General features: G+C 36.8%; 1 protein-coding gene across 4 annotated transcripts in view; it reads left to right on the forward strand.

Annotated features, from left to right (window-relative positions):
- LOC124789792 (gamma-aminobutyric acid receptor subunit beta-like) overlaps positions 1-19,205 on the forward strand; it is a 328,288-nt gene that overhangs the window by 291,231 nt on the left and 17,852 nt on the right. For all 4 annotated transcript variants that reach the window (XR_007016167.1, XM_047257265.1, XM_047257267.1 and 1 more), the window contains exon 6: positions 1,107-1,391. Coding sequence is in view for 3 of the 4 variants with exons in the window: in XM_047257265.1 (XP_047113221.1) it covers positions 1,107-1,391 (285 nt within the window). In the remaining variant the exon portion in view is untranslated. The remainder of the gene's footprint in view (positions 1-1,106; positions 1,392-19,205) is intronic.

Genomic DNA, 19,205 nt, shown 5'->3' on the forward strand with positions numbered 1-19,205 from the left:
TTGGCTAAACATGGCATGATTCCACTGCCCCACACACCTTACTCTCCTGACCTGGCCCTGTGAGACTTCTTCTTGTTTCCATGCATGAAAATGGGTGTGAAAGGACACCAATTTGACAACATTGAAGAGGTAAAGAAAAAACAAGGAAGGAGCTGTCAGCCATTTCTAAAGATGGCTACAAAAATGTTTTGAACATTGGAAGCACTGGTGGGACAAATATATTAGTTGTAATGGAGAATATTTTTAAGGGGATATGGTTGTTTCGTAAACAATTTGAAAATATGTAACTTTTAAATAATAATTCTGGTTTCTTTTGGATACCCTCTTTCAGATTTTCCAAAAGTTCTATCCACTTCTCCCTATTAAATCTCCATACCTTTAAACAGAACAGTAAGGATGCTGGTGACAAGGTATAGCTGAGGATTGGGCACAGTAATCAAAACTTAATATCTTTGCGTATGGCACAGCAAAGAGGCAGCTTTGTTGGGAATTAAAAAAGTGAAATGCAAATAATGACTCAATATCTGTTCTTTTTAGTTCTAATTACAAAATAATTTCACTGAACTGTTCTGTTATATGCAAGTAACTTACTGTCACTATAAAACAGACTACTTCTTCCAACATATTTCTGTCTTGCAATATCCAAGTTGCACCTGCCAACGCAAAAAAGATTATAAGAATTATTTTCCATAAAAGAAAACTTATATTGCCATTGTGAAACAATGAGCCCTTGAAGCTATTAAGACACCCAGAACACAACCCAATATATATAATTTATACGCACATGCTGGTGTGCTGGATGGTGAAAATGACAAACATGTTCTCTCATATGTTCTCTGTTTGGTTGCTAGCTACAGCAAAAACTGTTCACTTTGCAAGGATTTGGGAGTGCTGTCCTGATACCCATTGTGTTCTGAAGAAGTTATTAACCAAATCAGGAAAAAAAACATTAAAGTGTGAGCATCAGTTCACTGCACCAGTAATATATGTGAATGAAACAGACCTTTCTCTTCCTTATACAAATAGTAGTAATATTGCACTGCATGTAATGGCAGATAATACTTATGCACCTCTCTGAAAATTTATTTTTCCATTTTTTCCATCAGATGGGTACACTGTATCTGATGTTGTAATGTACTGGAAGGAGACACCAGTACGAGGAGTGGAGGAGGCAGAACTACCTCAGTTCACAATTGTTGGATATGGAACCAATGACCGCAAAGAAAGACTGGCAACTGGGAACTATCAGCGACTTTCCTTATCCTTCAAACTTCAGAGAAACATTGGTTACTTCATATTTCAGACATATCTTCCTTCAATATTAATTGTTATGCTGTCATGGGTATCTTTCTGGATCAATCATGAAGCAACCAGTGCTCGTGTAGCATTAGGTAAGTTTTCTGCTTACAATGCTACATTTTTAAAAGAGACAGACAGGTGCTTTCCTGTTTTGTTGGTGAGTCAGTACTTGGTAGTTTTACACAATGTCAGTGCCTTATTCACTAATTGTGCATGTTGCACAATATTTTTGTGTGCAAATTGTAGTTCACTGAAGAGCTATTTCAAACTGTGGTATTTATTTCTGAATGTATGTTATTTGCTTTCTTTAATTAATGATTTGGAACTTTGTTAAAAAAAATATGTTTCTATAATTATATCCAAATTTCCTTGAAAATGCTCAATAAGCAAATCTCATTCTGTTGCCCACAGATCTTATAATCGTGACTTTCACACTGGATGAGCCACTTCCTTCAATTTCATGATTAATTCATAACAGTGATCACATTACATAAAACCAGTTATCCTATGATTAATAAACCAACTTTTTACTTTCCTTTGTATAGCATACCCTATGCATGCCTGTCTCCAGCAGCTGCCTACTACACTCAGCTCCCTTCTTAGCAGCTTCTGGCTTCATCCCTGTTAATATAAGAGGACCTACTGCAATGGAGATATGATTTGCAACAATCGAAAAAAAATATGGAACTCCCAAAATAGGTCAGCTATCTGACAAATATATTTATGTAGGAAGTAATTGAAATAATTCCTCATGAGTGACCAGAAGTAGGCACAAGATAATAACAGTTTCCGCCTGCTTCGACTATATGATGTTTAGTGTTCTGTGTAAAAATGCAGAAGTTCAACCTGAATCAGTTATCCTAAGTGCTTAAGTTTATCTTCAGATCCTAATGTGGTGGTGCAAAACTGGCTATGCCATTGGCAAGGTTTTCTAGTTCTTCCCCTGTGAACACCACTCAATGAAGTAGTATATATTTTTTAAAAAAAGTCTTTTGGACACACTTTTCTACAACATATCATATATAAAATTACTGTTGTAATAGTACCAAAACAAATTAATAAGTATCATGCAAAATACGAGTACAATCTGACAGGTAAAACAACACATTTATTTGTTGAAAGTAGGAAGTGGAATTATTTCATCTCAAGTATTTAATAATAAATCTCATAAATTAATATTACTATGTTTCTGTAGTTAGTTATGGTTCATTTGGATTATGATACTCATTGATTTGTATAAGGAGGCCAAGTCACCCTGCTAATTATTTGTCAAATGACCCAGTTATTTGTGGATACAGCCAAAATTTCCTTCAGATCAGGTCATGTTGCAAAAGTATTGAGGCAGTGCTAGTGAGATTTGAAATTAAGGTGGTGTCATTGCTGAGATCAGACCACATCTTGTACAATAAAAGAAAAAAATCATTAAATAATGCAGTCTCTTTTTCATTCTTTTAATGTACACTCTTTGTAAAAATAAATAAAAAGAAGTAAAAAAGGAGACATCAAAAATTGCACTTGTCAAACATCCATGTACATATATGTGACTTTAGGAAGAAAATAGGAATTTCTGGTGACCTATGAAACAAATTTTAATAGTATGATTGTATGGGAGTAGCATATCTTTTTAAATCTTAAAGTGCCTCCACACACAAGAAACTAAATGCTTAGAGACAACTAAATATGTAACTATGTAAGGAGCAAACACCATTTGAAAAGGATCCAGTCATTTTCAGCCAGTTAAATTAAACACTGGTTCAAGGAGCTGTTATGGTAATGTAATAATTTGATATACAGAGATCGGTAGTAACAGCTGTATCTGGAATCTTAGAGATTTTTAGGTAATTATCTGAAACACTTAATTGAGTGCACCAGACAAAATTTTATATTCTTTATTTGCATTCAGATTGTTGATTGCTGTCATTGCAGTAATAAGACTGGTAAGAATGGGATTGTGATGACTGAGATAACAAATGAGAATCAGTTGATCTACTGACCTACTGGGATCATGTACCAACTTCAGTTTCTGTTCCTCCTTTGTTGTTTCCTTTTTATCAAGTAAACATTGATCCTATCCCCATGTTGTCTTTCACTTTATTCTACCCATGCAAATGGTTCAAATGGCTCTAAGCACTATGGGACTCAACATCTGAGGTCATCAGTCCTCCTACCCATACAGTTCCTGATTTCTTACTTTTTTTGTCTCAGGAGCTTACCAAATTTACTACTTCATTTTTAGTACAGTTCCTTTCTATTATTTCTGCTTGTTTGATTTATTTATTTCTAGCTCTTTTTTAATCTGTAACCCATGTTATTGTTTACTTCTTTTTCTAGAAATACATGAATATTTTGGAAAGAACAATAATTCAGTTGAGCTGGAGACATACAGTAATTGACTGTTCTGAAAATAATTTATTATCCAGCACAATCATACTAAATTAAACAACATTACTAGTTTTGTCTTTCAGACCATAAAAATTTGGCCCAACTCTAACAATACAAAAGTAGTATTCAGTACGCAGGTGGAAGTTCCTTTGCCATGTAAACAAACTAGTTATAAACATGCTTTACCTGATAATATATACAGTAGTAATTTCATTATGCATTTGAACATCGGATGTCTATTTGAAGGAATGATCAGCAAGCTTTATGATATGCAAATTCCCTGAGGAAGTATGAAAGAGTCAGTAAAGGTAATATGTCTTAATGAACATTGGCTTAAAACTGAAAATATCAATCTCCTCAACACACTTCCAGGCTATAAACTAGCCGCCAGCTTTTGTAGAACTAACAAGTATGGAGGCTCATTCACATTAATCCATTCCCATGGTGAACTATGAAATCAGACAGAATTTTAGCTATCTAAATGAATATGTTCTTGTCATTAAGAAAGAAAGTATTCATTGCACAAAAGCATGTAATCAGAATAATAGCTGGAGCCCACCCAAGATCACCTTGCAGACATTTATTTAAGGAACTTGGGATATTCACAGTACCTTTGCAATACATATATTCACTTATGAAATTTGTCACTAATAACCCATCCCAATTCAAAAATAACAGCAAAGTGCATAGCTACAACACTAGAAGAAAGGATGATATTCGCTATTCTGGATTAAATCTCACTGTGGCACAGAAAGGGGTGAATTATGCTGCCACAAAAATGTTTGGTCATTTGCCAAATAGTATTAAAAGTCTGACAGACAACCAATCAACATTTAAAAGCAAATTAAAAGAATTTATGAATGACAACTCCTTCTATTCAATAGACGAATTCTTAGATATGAAGTAGTAACTGTATAAAAAACTTAATTAATTAATTATTTTCTGTAAAGAAAACTTATGTTAAAGTGACATGTCCCACATCATTACGAAATGTCGTATTCATGATCTATGGAACAAGGTACCATATAAGCTCTGTGCTTTTAGATAAATTTGAAACTCCGTTACATAAATTAAAAACTGAAAAACTGTGCAAGAAACTAGTTATATGTGCTGACTGCAACATAGATATAAGAACTGATGACAAATCTGCTTCACATTTAAAGACTGGTGGACACAAATGGGCTAAATTTGATTTTTGGCCTATGCACAAGAGTGGCAGCAACATGTCTTGATAATATTGTAAGTAGTCACAATTACAGCATCAAAGAAAAATGTATTTAATTTTAGGAATATCAGACAATGCAATACTATTTATGACATCATCAGAATGAAATTCAGGCTGCACAACAAATAGATCTAGGAACTCCTGCAAAGAGAATGTGGAGATATTTATTAAAAAACTAAGCCTCAAGGTTTGATCAGTCAGCAATCCCACTTCAACAAATGACAACTACAATAACTTTGCAACCAAATTCATTAGCATGTTCAATGAATGCTTCCCTTTTATAACAGTATGGACTGAGTTGCATAAAAGTAGATCATGAGTAACAAAAGGAATTAGAGTGTCTATCATCAAGAAGACAAAACAGCATATGGAGGCAAAAGTTAATTGAAATCCTAAATTTCTTAAATATGTTACCATATACAAAAAAACATTTGACAAAGTAGTTAAACCAGCAAAGCATACTGCAAACAATACATGCATTTAAAATAAAAACAAATCCAATGCTGTTTACTCTGTTATAAGAAGTGAGTTTGGCAGTGAAATGAAGAGAATGTCCCTCTAAACTAATGATAAATGGAAGGACAGTGCAGAGCCCAGTGTCATATGTGACTCCTTCATTAGTTGTAACAAAATTGGTGACTCCTCAACACCGAGTACAATTTCTAGTATGACGGAAAGAAATTCCTTGGGTTTTCAATTTTCACCTGTTTCAAGCTCTGCTGTCATTAAAACAATAATGCACATAAAAATTTTAAATTCAGTTGGGTTGGGATGAGGTTACTGCTAGAATAATAAAATCAGTACATCATGTATTGCACACCCACTCTCCCTCATAACCAAGCAGTCTTTTGAAGAGAGGTGTTTTCCAGATCAGTTAAACTATGCTAAGTTGTACCAGTTCACAAAAAGGGCAAACGAGATTAAATGGAAAACTATAGGCCTATCTCATTGTTACCAAATTTTTCAAAAATATTGGAAAGAGCTGCATGTGACCAGATAGAAAGTCATAATTCATCCCACAATATTATTTTATGCAATCAATGTAGTTTCAGGGAAGGCTCCAGCACAACCTATGCAAATGAATATGGAGATATTTATTAAAAAAACTAAGCCTCACTAGTTGGTCAGTCAGCATACAAACTTCAATAAATGAGAACTACGATAACTTTTCAACCAAGTTCATAAGCATGAGTTAGCAGTTGTCTCAGTAATAAAGTGTGTATCAGGCATCTTTTGCAATCTTACCTAAGCCTTCAACACTGTAAATCATGACTGGCTTCTTCAAAAATGACTAGCTGTGGTTTTCAAGGAAAATCTCTTAGTTGGATGTTATCATACTTGGCAAAAAGAAAACAAAGAGTGCTTGTTCATAACAGTAACAAGAAATTCCGTTCTGGCTAGAAACACATACAATTAGGTGTCACACAAGGCTCAATATTCGGTCCACTACTATTTTTGTATTATATCAATGATATGCCATGCCAGGTTGAGATAGACACCATCCTCTATGCAGATGACTCAGCAATGATAGTCTGCTGTAAAACCAATGAAAATTTCATCCACTGTATTGAGTAAGCACTTGGGGAAATGGAGGCATAGGAAAAAATAATAATTTGAAATCAAACTTTGCAAATACAGAAATTTTTCACTTCAATTTGAAACCATCAGCATGATATATAAGTGAAATAAGCTACACAGACAAAAATCTGGAAACCACAAGCAGTGTCAAATTCTTTGGTGTGTTAATAAATAAAAATATGTTGTGGAGCAGTAATGTAGACAGAATTTTCAGTTGATTGAACAATATTGTGTATGTCATGAATGTCTTATCTAGTATCATTGACTTAGCAGTTTAAAAGCCGTGTATTATGCATATTTTGTTTCAGTAGTTAAGTGTAGCAGAATTTTCTGGGGGACCTGAGAAAAGTAATCTGTTCAAAGCCTTTAGACTACCAAAAAAAAAAAAAAAAAATCATTCAAGCCATGGTGGGAGCTAAAAAGAATCAATACTGCAAACTTCAATTTGAAAAGCCTTACATGCTACCTACCGACAGACTCAACATATATGAAAAATTCCACACTACATGGGCATGGGCATGAAATTTATAAATAAAATCTGTAAGATGAAAAGTGACCTTGAAAAATATTTTAAAAGTAACTGCTACTAAAGTGTAGAAGATTTCTTGAATTATTACCATGTAATATAGTATCTCTCTAAAATGTAACACCATATATGCCATAACCATAGATTTTTTTTTTGAAAAAAAAATGATAACCCTGTAAAGTAATACGTATCTATGTCACCCTAGATTAGTTTATTAGTCTTAAAATTGACATGTCATCTATGTCACAATGTTTGATTTATGAAGCATGTTATGTTATGATAAAAATATGTTGTTGTTGTTGTTTTTGTTAACACTTCATGGTTCGGTCATACCACTGAGGAAACCACTTTGTCAGTTATTGACAATGTTGTGTCTTCATTGATAGAACTGAACCATAATATGTATTTTGTGATCTGATGATAGCCAAAATAAGTCATATTATTTGAAGTAAGTGTGACTGTGCTGCACAATACATTATTTTCACAAGTATATTTGTTTTGCTAGCTGGTTCTCTTTCATTTGGTAGATGTGTCCAAAGAATATTAACCTTCTCTTTGCTATTAATTCTCATATTCTCTAAATACATGGTATCCACAATTAAAGTCCCAGTTTCAAAATGCTGTAAAAACAAAACCACTACTCAGAATGATATCAAATTTGAACAAGATAGTATTAACACAGGGGGAAATGTCATGGGGGAAAAAAACAAAAATTTTACCAACAGATGGCACCATAAGCATCTTATCATAAATGGAGTCAGCTACAAATGACAGGTGAATCACAATATGATGGTGGCTGTGGCTTGATTCACACATTACATCATCTGCACTGCCCAATGTGCATGACCACACAAATTTGACAGTCAACAATTGTTGCACAGTTAGTTAGGCAAGCCCATACACCACATTATGGATTTACCACACTGGATGGCAAAAATCAGTTTTTAACTGTCCTGATGCTAAAAACTGCATAAACAGCAAAATGGGATCTGTTTCTAATTGTCATGAGACTGGTGCAAGATGCTGTCCATTGTTTTCTGCCACAAGTTGAAACTGAGGAACAGCATGTCCCACAACAGACCAATTTGTCTCAGTGGGCACATAAAGAATGTTTTGTGCAATGCATGCCTTCAGTTCAGCTACATTTCTGATTGAAGCACTGAACACACCATCTTTCTGATAACCCCACAGCTAGAAGTCATAAGGATTAAGATCAACTGAACCATATGGCCAACTGTAGGAAAATAATGGCTGATAATTCTAGCATTTCTGAAATCCCTCTACAGCAGCCACTTCACTGGCTGTGCAATGTGTGGAGGAGTGCCATCTTGCATAAAAATGATGCTACCCACCCATTCATGTTGTTGAAGGATTGGGATGACATTGATGTGTAGAAGACTCTTATAGCTTTTACCAGTGACAGTACAGGTAACAGGACCCACAAGGACCAACTCAAAAAATATGTCCCTACAATAAGTGATGCCATCAGTCCATATCAGAGTCACCTTTGCACAATGAAATGCTAACAGTTAATGTGTGTGCAGACTTTCCATTGCCCATATTCTGCAGATCTGCATATTGACATGTTCTTGGGGATAGAAATGGGCTTCATCTGTCTGCAGAATGTGTCATGGCCATTCATTGTCCATTTCCATGTGAGGAAGAAATTCCAGAGCAAACATTTTCCTTGCTGGAAGATCAGCAGGAAGCAACTCCTGAACACACTTGGTTTTGTATGGATAGCAATGCAGGATGTTTTGTAGGATTTTGTGCATCATGCTCACAGGCATGTCCAACATTTGGGCAATTCCCAGTGCACAGCAAGTTTGCATGCCACCACTTGACCCCTCCTGCAATACTGTAGCCACATCTTTGGCAGATGTCAGATCAATTGCTTTCCTTCCTCTACCACTCTGCACTTCAAAAGAGTCTGTCTTTTTTAATTTTTTAATCATGGCCGTGAAACTCTTAGACACTGGAAGAATGCTTTTTTCATACCCTTGAGTGTCTGAAACTACTGCAGAGCTACTGGTGCATAATAACCGTTCTTGTAAAAGAGCTTTGCCAGCATTCCATGACCCTTCATGTAGACAGTCATGTTGGGCATCTTGGATACAAACTGAGAAACGGCCATGTGCCACCCATCTGTCACATCTGTTGGTGTGCCTACTGTGATGCTTACAATGCCATCTGTTGGTCAGGTTTTCATTTTTTTTCCCATGACATTTCCCGCTGCGTAAATAATAAGCTGCTCAAATTTGAAATCACTCTGAACAGTTGTTCTCTCTCTACTGGAATTTTAATTATGGGCACCCTATGTTTTGGTAGATCTCCTCATTACTTCTCAGTTTCCAACCCTGTGTTGTCTAATGGTGGGCTTCTGGATGTCCTGCCAAGTTGTTGTTCGTGTTTTATGCATAAAGTGGAAACAACAGCTTGGTAGAACACCCAACAGTACTCTATTAATCAATCACACCAAGAATTCAAGCAGTTCTATTTTTTCCAGCTTAAAATTCTTTGTCAACATTCACACTTATACATTGTGGCAGTGTGACTGAGGCACAGTTTTTTAGTTTTGTATATACAGAGATGCACCGCTTGATGTAAATATTTTTAGCTGATCCACATGCTGTTTCTGTTTCACTCATTCTTACATCTCTTGTATATATTTCTATTCCATTTTGCTGTACATTTTCTCAAAGATATTTAAATTCACTACATCATTCTATTTTACCTATCTGAATACCTGTCATGTACATCTGTAGAAAGTTTGCCAAGAGAGGGCAAGATTCTAAAAGTGTATCTTATAGAACTGATATTTTTGCACTTAGTATTTTTATGGTAGATTGCTTTGATAGCTAAACAGACAGCATATTTTGATACCTCATGAAAAGTACTTAATTCTCTTTATGTTATTTACATGAAAATTGATGTAAAATGATTCATCATCATTATCTTCTTCTTGTTGTTCTCCTCCTCCTCCTCCTCCTCCTACAGTTTCCAGCCCATAGTTGGGTCTGTGTAGAACATCAACCTCTCATCTTTCCCTATCATCCCACCATGATTCTCTCTCCACTCTGTTCCAGTCCTCTCCTCTCTTCTTTACACATTCCTTCACTCCAACAATCCATCTGTCTCTCAGTCTTCTTCTGAACCTCTTACCTCCTGCTGTCACTTCATGGGCCTGCCTCAGTTTCCTGCCAACTCTCATTCATGTAACATGCCCATACCATTTTAATTTTGTCTTCTCTATGGTCTCTTGCATGGGCCTCTCATCCATTGTTTTTTTCTCCATCTTATTCCTTACTTTACCCACTCTAGTTAGCCCCATTCTGCTTCTTTAAAATTTCATTTCACAAGCCTGTATCCTGCTCATCTGCCTTTTGTTCATTATCCATATTTCTGGTGAATACATGAGTATTGGAGCATAATATGCTTGCTATATCATTTGCTTGATTTTGGCACTACTTCCTTGCTCCAAACCAGTCTTCTTACACTCTGCAGGAAACCATGGGCTTACATACCCCTTCTCATTCTTCCCTCTGTCTTCTATTATACTCCTCAAGTACCTGAAACTTTCCACCTTCTTTAGCACCTGCCCTCTGATACTTGCTTCCATTTCTACTCCCCTCTTATTCCTCATTGACACAATCATTTCAGATTTCACATTTCTTTGCATTAAATTTCACTTCATACCATCCCACTACTTCGTCCCATACATTTAGCCTCTCTTGCATTTCTGTTTCCCCAAACCAATAAATCTCTGGAACGCCTCTACTTTTATATTTTCATCTCCTATTCATGCTACTCCCCTGTCATCATCTCTTCCATAAGAGTGATGAAATATAGAGAGAATAGTGCACTCTCTTGTTTCAGTTTATTTTTCTATTCGAACCTCTATGTCTTCTGACCTCCTGTTTTTCTTTATTCTTCTCATAGTCAGCCTTCCAATTCCCCTTTTCTGAAGGATTTCCCATATCTTGCAGACTGAGTCAATGATCTAAAATTACATCCTCATGTGATTAAATCCAGAGTATCTAATGAGTTATGAAACAAAGTTAGAACTATTCACAAAATTGTTCATATTCCAATAATGCTAGGTTGAAGCTGAAAATTCACAAACCTTAAATAGAAAAAAAATCAGAACAGTTCAGAAAATCCTATTGGATATCAACAAAAATAACCAAACAAAAATGCTACTGTACATTGATACACCTCAAAGAGGAGAAATAGAGAATAAACTTTAAACAAGAGTTATTCAACTTTGGTGCTGAATTGTGAATTGTGGTTTAGTTGCCTCATAACATACATAATCTAAAGTTCATTTATAAAAATTTATGCCTGATAATTAATGGTCTTACTGAACTGCTTTCACATTTTCTACTTTTCTTGATGTTGAGTGGTATGAAGAAAAGTGAAACAAATGAGCTCTGAAAATTATTTTTTTGGGCTGGTAAAAATGTAGCCCAGGGGCTCTATATGACTAGCTGAGCTTGGGAAATCTCCCAAAACTACCCTTAAATTGGCTCATAGAATTGATTTTTAACAGCTTAAAATAGAAACAAGGAAGTCCTTGTATCTCCATTTTGTGACATTACTGTGCTGCCATGCCAACTTGAATGTAAAATTTGTAGCTTGTGACTAAATGTAATGTTGGATACCATCCCATAGGGTTGAGGAGATCACAATGCTTGGAGAGGACATCTTTCCTACCTGGAAGTTTCACTTTGTTTTCACCGTCTTCTAGTGCTGAAAATAGTTTTTTGATGCATGAATTGGTCCCATATATTAAGTGTAGATGTACATACCTATATGACTATGTTCTTCAGAATCTTCCACATGTAAAACTGAATGTAGAATTAGCAACCATCAAGGGTCTTATTTGTGTACAAACAAATGGTTAAATACTGTCATGATCCCGTTATGCAGCATGAGTAAGAGCATACTTGAAGGAATCAGGGATGAATGACAGGCCCAGGCCATGTTCATGTTGTTCTGGGAATCCACACATCAGTGTGTTTGATCAATCCTTTATCAGTTCAATAAGGGCTCTATGAAAAAACAACAGAAAAAATATTGTGGAGACTGTATTGGTGCTGTTCTGCAAGGTTTTGTGTACATCTTGACTATACAACAGTGCTGAAACTGGTGCCACACTAAGGAATCATCATAATTTCCAAAGAACAATGTGACAAGCAAACAAATCCAAAATAAAAGGTGATTGCTAAATTCACTATATTTCCCACTGAACTCAGAAAAGTTAAATGTGCAGATTAGTTAAGTCACAGAGAATCATTGCTAGGAATTTATGAGCATTCTGTTATGTATAAAACTCCTGCACCTAGATTCCAGAAGGGGGCAAGTATCCCTCTTGCCTCCTATGTAGAAACTAATCCTGACTTTTGTTTTTTACCTGAAATTGTAGGATCAGTTCTATTGCATATTCTTACAAGAAAATTTATTTGAGTAACTGCTTCTGTCAGATTTTCTGAAAGTATTTCAAATTTGTATGGTAAAGATGGTTGTAGTTGGCAAGCTTTTGGAGCCAGTGGCCCCTTCTTCAGGCAGAAGGGTTGAGGGGGAAGGAAGAAGGCGAAGGAAAAGGGACTGGAGAGGTCTAGGAAAATGGGTAAATTTCAGCAAATTGACCCAGAACTGCGGGTCAGGGGGACTTACCATACAGGATGAGAAGAAAAGACTGATTGTTGGGGACGGCATCCAACAAGTCCCCAACAATCCATCTTTCCTTTTCATCCTGTATGGTAAGTCTCTGCCTGCTTTCAGTAACCAAGTATTAATAATAAGATCTGCTGTGGCCATGGGAGTACCTGTTTTGACGTCTGTGTGTGTGAAAGTGTGTACTTTTGTTAGAAAAAGAGCAAGAACTTAAAAGCTAATGTGAATGCTGCTTCCTCGTAAATGTCTCTGTGTTCCATGCATCAGCCTTGGTATTGGTGATTGGCCATTCCCATAATTTTATTTAAGGCAGCACATTGTTATCCAATAAATCTTTGTTTAAAATTAGATATTTGGAGAAACAATAAGCTGATGATACAACACATTACGCCCTCCTACTTAAAAGCATGCTGGTCCACCTTTGTAATGCAATTCAGCAGTCATTCTGTATGCCATGGATTCAATAAGTACTTCCAGAGGTTTGTGGCACCAGATGCCTATGCACAGGTCACACAATTCCCACAATTTACAGGCGGATGGTTTATGGGCATGGAGCTGGTGCCCAATAGCCTCCCATTTGGGTTTCATTGGATTCAGATAAGCCAAATTTGATGGCCAAGACATCAATGTGAGTTCACTGTCATGCTCCTCAACCAATGCAGCATGATTCTGGCCTTGTGACAGGGATATTTATCCTGCGAGAAGATGTCACCACTGTTGGTGAGGACATCAAGCTTAAGGGGTCACAGGTGGTCCCTAATAATGTGCACATAGTCCACAGATGTCATGGTGCCTTCAATTACTTCCACAGTCCCCATGGAAGGCCAGGTGAATGTCCCTCATAACATAATACTGCTTCCACAGGCCTCCCCCACTGGCACAGCATGTTTCGAGTAGTAATTTGCACGGATGACAGCATATCTGTATATGACCATCGACATGGTTTAACAATATAACGGGATTCATCTGACCAGGTTATGATTCCATTGATCTGTAGTCCAATCTCGATGATCCTGTGCCCACTCTAATTATAATTGATGATGTTGTTGGGTCAACATGAGAACCTGTAGGGGTCCTGTGCTGCAGAACACCATATTCACACTGTCCACTGAAAAGTCTCTAAAACACTTGTCCCTGCACCAGCTCTGTACTCTGTCATCAGATCTGTCTCATATTGCTGTCTATCCTGATTTAGAGAGTTAGAAAGCCTCTGATCACTATGTTCTGTGATGAGGTATGGATGTGCAGCTTCTTGTCGCCTACCTGTGGTTTCAGCATTCTTCAACCACTTTCCATAGATGCCCATGACAGTAGCATGCAAACAGCCACCCAGCTTTGACATTTCCAAGATGCTCACTCCCAGGTAGTGGGCCACAACAATCTGGCTTCTATCAAATTCACTGAAGTCAGGAGATTTCTGCATTTGCACCACTTATCATCACTAGAATCATCCCCCATTCATCTCTGCTCTGCTCATATACTTCTCTTACCATGTTCTGTGCTGTCAGTGCCACCAAGCAGAATACAACCTCACAGTGGGCAGTGGTCCTAATGGATCAGTTTATATATGGGAGATATTATCTAATGGTTTCAATACCCTGCTGTCACAGTTACAACTAGCTCCAAGAAAGAAAATGAAGCACACATTTTCACAGCACAGTACAGCATCTTCTTTTTCATAGTCTGTTTTAACAGAAAACCTGAACTTTTTTAATTAGAAAAAAATATACAGCTTATAGAATGAGATTTTCAGTCTGCAGCAGAGTGTGCACTGATATGAAACTTCCTGGCAGATTAAAACTGTGTGCTGGACCGAGACTCGAACTCGGGACCTTTGCCTTTCGCAGGCAAGTGCTCTACCAACTGAGCTACCCAAGCACGACTCACGCCCCATCCTCACAGCTTTACTTCTGCCAATACCTCGTCTCGTCTCCCTCCTTCCAAACTTTACAGAAGCTCTCCTGCGAACCTTGCAGAACTAGCACTCCTGAAAGAAAGGTAGAGCACTTGCCCGCGAAAGGCAAAGGTCCCGAGTTCGAGTCTCGGTCCGGCACACAGTTTTAATCTATACAGCTTATGTCTGTTTGAATATTCATTAGAGTATCATATAAAAATGTGAAGTAAACCAATCAATGACTTCTTCAGATTTTTGCTAAAAATGTTTACCCTTTGCATGAGTATACCATCAGTATAAATGTGAACAAATTTCTTGTTTTCAAAAATGTTTTTGTGCTATAGCCAGTTGGCACTTTATATTTTCTCTACTTTGCCCATTGTGAGTTTTTTTGCTGCCCAAACAGAGAACTCATCTACTACTTTAATGTCTCTCTTTCTAATCTAATTTCTTCACCATCATTTGGAATAATTTTGTGACATCACATTAGCCTTATATTACATTAGTTGAAGTTCATCTTATAATCTCTTTTCAAGACAATTTCCATTCTATTCTACTGCTCTTTCAGGTCCTTTGCATCCTCTGTCATCAACAAACTTCAAAAAAATTTTATTTCTTCTCCCTGAACTTTAATTTCCTTTCCAAATTATTCCTTGGTTTCATTTATTGCTTACTCTGTGTACAAATTGAATAACATTGGAGGTGGGCTACAACCTTGTCTCACTCTCTTCTCAACTAAACCTTCCCTTTCATGCCCTTTGATTCTTGTAAATGCAGTTTGGTTTCTGTATGAATTGTAGGTAACCGTTCACTCCTTGCATTTTATCAATTCTAACTCCAAATTTTCAAAGTTTCTGTTCCAGTCAGTATTATCAAAAGCTTTCTTTAAATTTATATCCACAATTGCTATAAACATGCATCTGCCTTTCATCATCCAAATTTCTCAGATAATTCATAGGTTCAATATTGTATCTCGCATTCCTACGTTTCTACAGAAGCCAAATTTATCATCCCCAAGGGTGCTATTTTGCAACCATGAGTCATTACACTGAAAATATGGTAGTATTCACAACTGTCAGCTACTGTGTTCTTTGTAAATGGAATTATTATGTTCTTTCTTAAGTTTGAGTCTGTTTTGTCTGTCTCTAATATCCTACACACCAGATGGGCTAGTTTTTTCATGGCTTTCTCTACCACAGAACTGAATAATTCTGAGGAAATATCGACTCCAAAGGCCTTTTGTAACTTAGGTGTTTTGATGCTGTGTGAAATTCTTCTTACAGTATCATTTTTCCCAAATCACCATCACCATCACCATGTCACCCATCACCATCACTTTCTTCTTCTCTCCTCCTCCTCCTCCTCCTCCTCCTCTTCAAGTTCATCTCCCTTCACAGGGCTTCTGTACAGCTCGTTCTTTGCCTATTACTGGTTTCCCATCAATGCTTCCAATTTTCACAAAGCTGCTTCTCTTTTCTCCAAAGTTTTCTTTGATTTTCCTACACACAGCATCTGTCTTTCTCCTAGCTGTACATCTGCATCTTTGCATTTTTTGTCCAGCCATTTGTGCTTTGCCATTTTGCACTTGCTGTCACTCTCATTTATTAGTCATATATATTTATTAGACATATATAATTTCTACCTCTTTGCTGCATTTTTATATTTCCTCCTTTCATCAATTACACTGATGTGACAAAAATCATGGGATAGTGATATGCACATATAAAAATGGTGGTAATATCAGGTTTTTGATGTGATTATGGCCATACAATGAGATTTAATGGACTTTGACTGCAGAATGGCAGTTGGAGCTAGACACATGGGACATTCAGTTTCAGAAAGCATTAAGGAATTCAATATTCTGAGATCCACATTGCGAAGAGTGTGCCAAGAATACCACATTCCTGGCATTACCTCTCACCATGGACAACACAGTGGAAAATGGCCTTCACTTAATAGCCAAAAGCCAAAAACAGGGCATTCGTGTAGCACTGTGAGTGCTAAAAGTCAAGAAAAACTGCATGAAATAACTACAGAAATCAATATGAGATGTACAATGAATGTATCTGTTAGGACAGTGTGGCAAAATTTGGCTTTAATGGGCTATGGCGGCAGACGACCAATGTGAGTGGCGCCGAATGAAACTTTGTTCTGTAACGATGTCTCAGTTTCCTTAAAAAGTGATAGTGACGTGTGTAAAATCTGCGTAAAAAAGGTAAAGAGAGGTATCCTATGCATCCAGTGCAGGTCGTGGTATCACGACAAATGTGTTAAAGTGAATCTAAAATATATAAAAGACGAACATGACTGGACATGCCGTCAGTGCGTTGTGAGTGTCACGAAAAACGAGGTAATGGACACGATAAAATCAAAAGAAAAAATAATAAGTGTGCTTACAGAGGATTTGATGACTATAAATACGAAATATGAAGAACTTCGGCAGAAATATCAAGAACTGGAAATGAAATACAAAGAGATAGAGCAAGATCATCGTCTAGCACAAGACAGTGTTGTTAACCGTCGTTCTGCGCAAAAAACGTGGCGTTTGCCGAAAAAAAAACAAACAAACAGACAGTGAGTACAGCTCCGGCGATACCGCTAGCAAATAAATTCACAACACTAGACGAAGACTGTGATAAGACAAAGAACAATGACAAACAAAAATCAGTGACGAAACTTCCAATCGAGTGCGCAGCTAAGAAAACATCTAATACGAAAAATAAACCAGTGAACATCAAACGACGAGTTGTTGTACTTGGTGATAGCCACGCCAAGAAAATTGCCGAAAAAATAAATGAGTACAGTACGTTATTCACGGCAACAGGTATGACGAAACCCGGTGCACCTTTGACTGAGATTATTAAGGGCAGCAACTCACTTAATGAGCTATCTAAGAATGATGCCGTCATAATCATGGGTGGAAGTAATGATGTATACAGAAATGAGAGTAAACATGCGACCCAGTGTTTAAAAACTACATTACTTGATCTGAAAGTTCCGAACATCATAGTTACTAGTTTGCCTCACAGATACGACCTGCAAGACAATTCCACCGTAAATCTGGAGCTTGCAAAAGTAAACAGACAATTCTACAAAATATGCAAGTCCCAACAAAATGTAACATTTCTTGATCTTCCAGATGCAAGAGATTTGTTTACAAAACATGGACTACATTATAATAACGCTGGCAAGTCATACGTTGGCAAAATGCTAGCGAAATTAATACAAAAAGACGACGACGTTGCAAGAAAACCAATTGCTGTGCAACCAGTTTCGACCAAGGAAATGGATAAACGAGAAAACAATTTCAGAATCGCAGCCACAGCGCCAGCTCAAACAGGAACATCACGTCCAGAAGATGAGACGGTGCCAGAACCAGCCTCAGAACATACAGCAAAGACTGAAATTATCGTCAAGAAAACTGTACCTACTCATCATCCAGATGCTCACACACAGGGAAACTGATGAAGGGGGCCAGTTCTATCCGAATTTGGCCCAATACAACGAATCCAGAACAAGCAGTCAACACTCAGGTGGACGTTCCGTTACTTTATAGTCAAATTAGTTTTAAAGACCCTCTACCTAATAATATATGCAGTAGTAATTTCGTTATGCACTTGAACATAAGAGGTCTGTCTGAAGGAATGATCAGGAAGCTTTATGATATAGAAATTTTGCTAGAAAGTGTGAAACAATCTGTGAAAGTAATATGCCTTAATGAACATTGGCTAAAATCTGAAAATATCAATCTCCTAAATAAACTTACAGGTTATAAACTGGCTACCAGCTTTTGTAGGACCAATGGCTATGGAGGCTCTTGCATATTAGTTCATTCCACGGTAGACTATGATATCAGACAGAATTTTAGCCATCTGAATGAAGAAGGCACATTTGAAAGTTGTTGTATAGAACTTAAAGAGTATAACACACTAATTATCAGCATATATCGCACCCCTGGGTACCATATAAGCTCTGTATTTTTAGATAAGTTTGATACATTGCTACATAAATTAAAATGTGAGAAACTGTACAAGAAAGTGGTTATATGTGCTGACTTCAACATAGATGTAAGGACTGATGACAAATTTTCTTCACACTTAAAGAACCTGGTAGCCACAAATGGTCTAAATCTCAATTTCGATCAGTATACAAGAATTACAGCAAGCTCTGCAACATGTATTGACAATATTGTAAGTAGTTATAATTATTATGTAAAAGAAAAGTTTCTTCTAGATTTAGGAGTATCAGACCATAAAGCACTATTTGTATCACTACCGAAGCAAAATTCAGTCTGCACAACAAAAAGATGTAGGAATTTCAGTCAAGAAAATGTGGAAGTATTTTGCAAAAAAATAAGCCAAACCAAGTGGACAGTCAGCAAACACACTTCCACAAGTGACAATTACAATAACTTTTTAACTGAATTCTTGGGTATATTCAATGAATGCTTCCCTTTTGTAACAGTGAGGACCAGGTCCCAAAAAAGTAGATCCTGGGTAACAAAAGGAACTAGAGTGTCTAGTACTACTAAGAGGAAACTGCATATGGAGGCAAAAGTAAATCAAAGCCCTCAATTTCTTAAGTATGTAAGCACATACAAAAAAACATTTGACAAAATAGTTAAA

Source organism: Schistocerca piceifrons, chromosome 3 (genome assembly GCF_021461385.2).
Source record: "Schistocerca piceifrons isolate TAMUIC-IGC-003096 chromosome 3, iqSchPice1.1, whole genome shotgun sequence".
NCBI lineage: Eukaryota > Metazoa > Arthropoda > Insecta > Orthoptera > Acrididae > Schistocerca > Schistocerca piceifrons.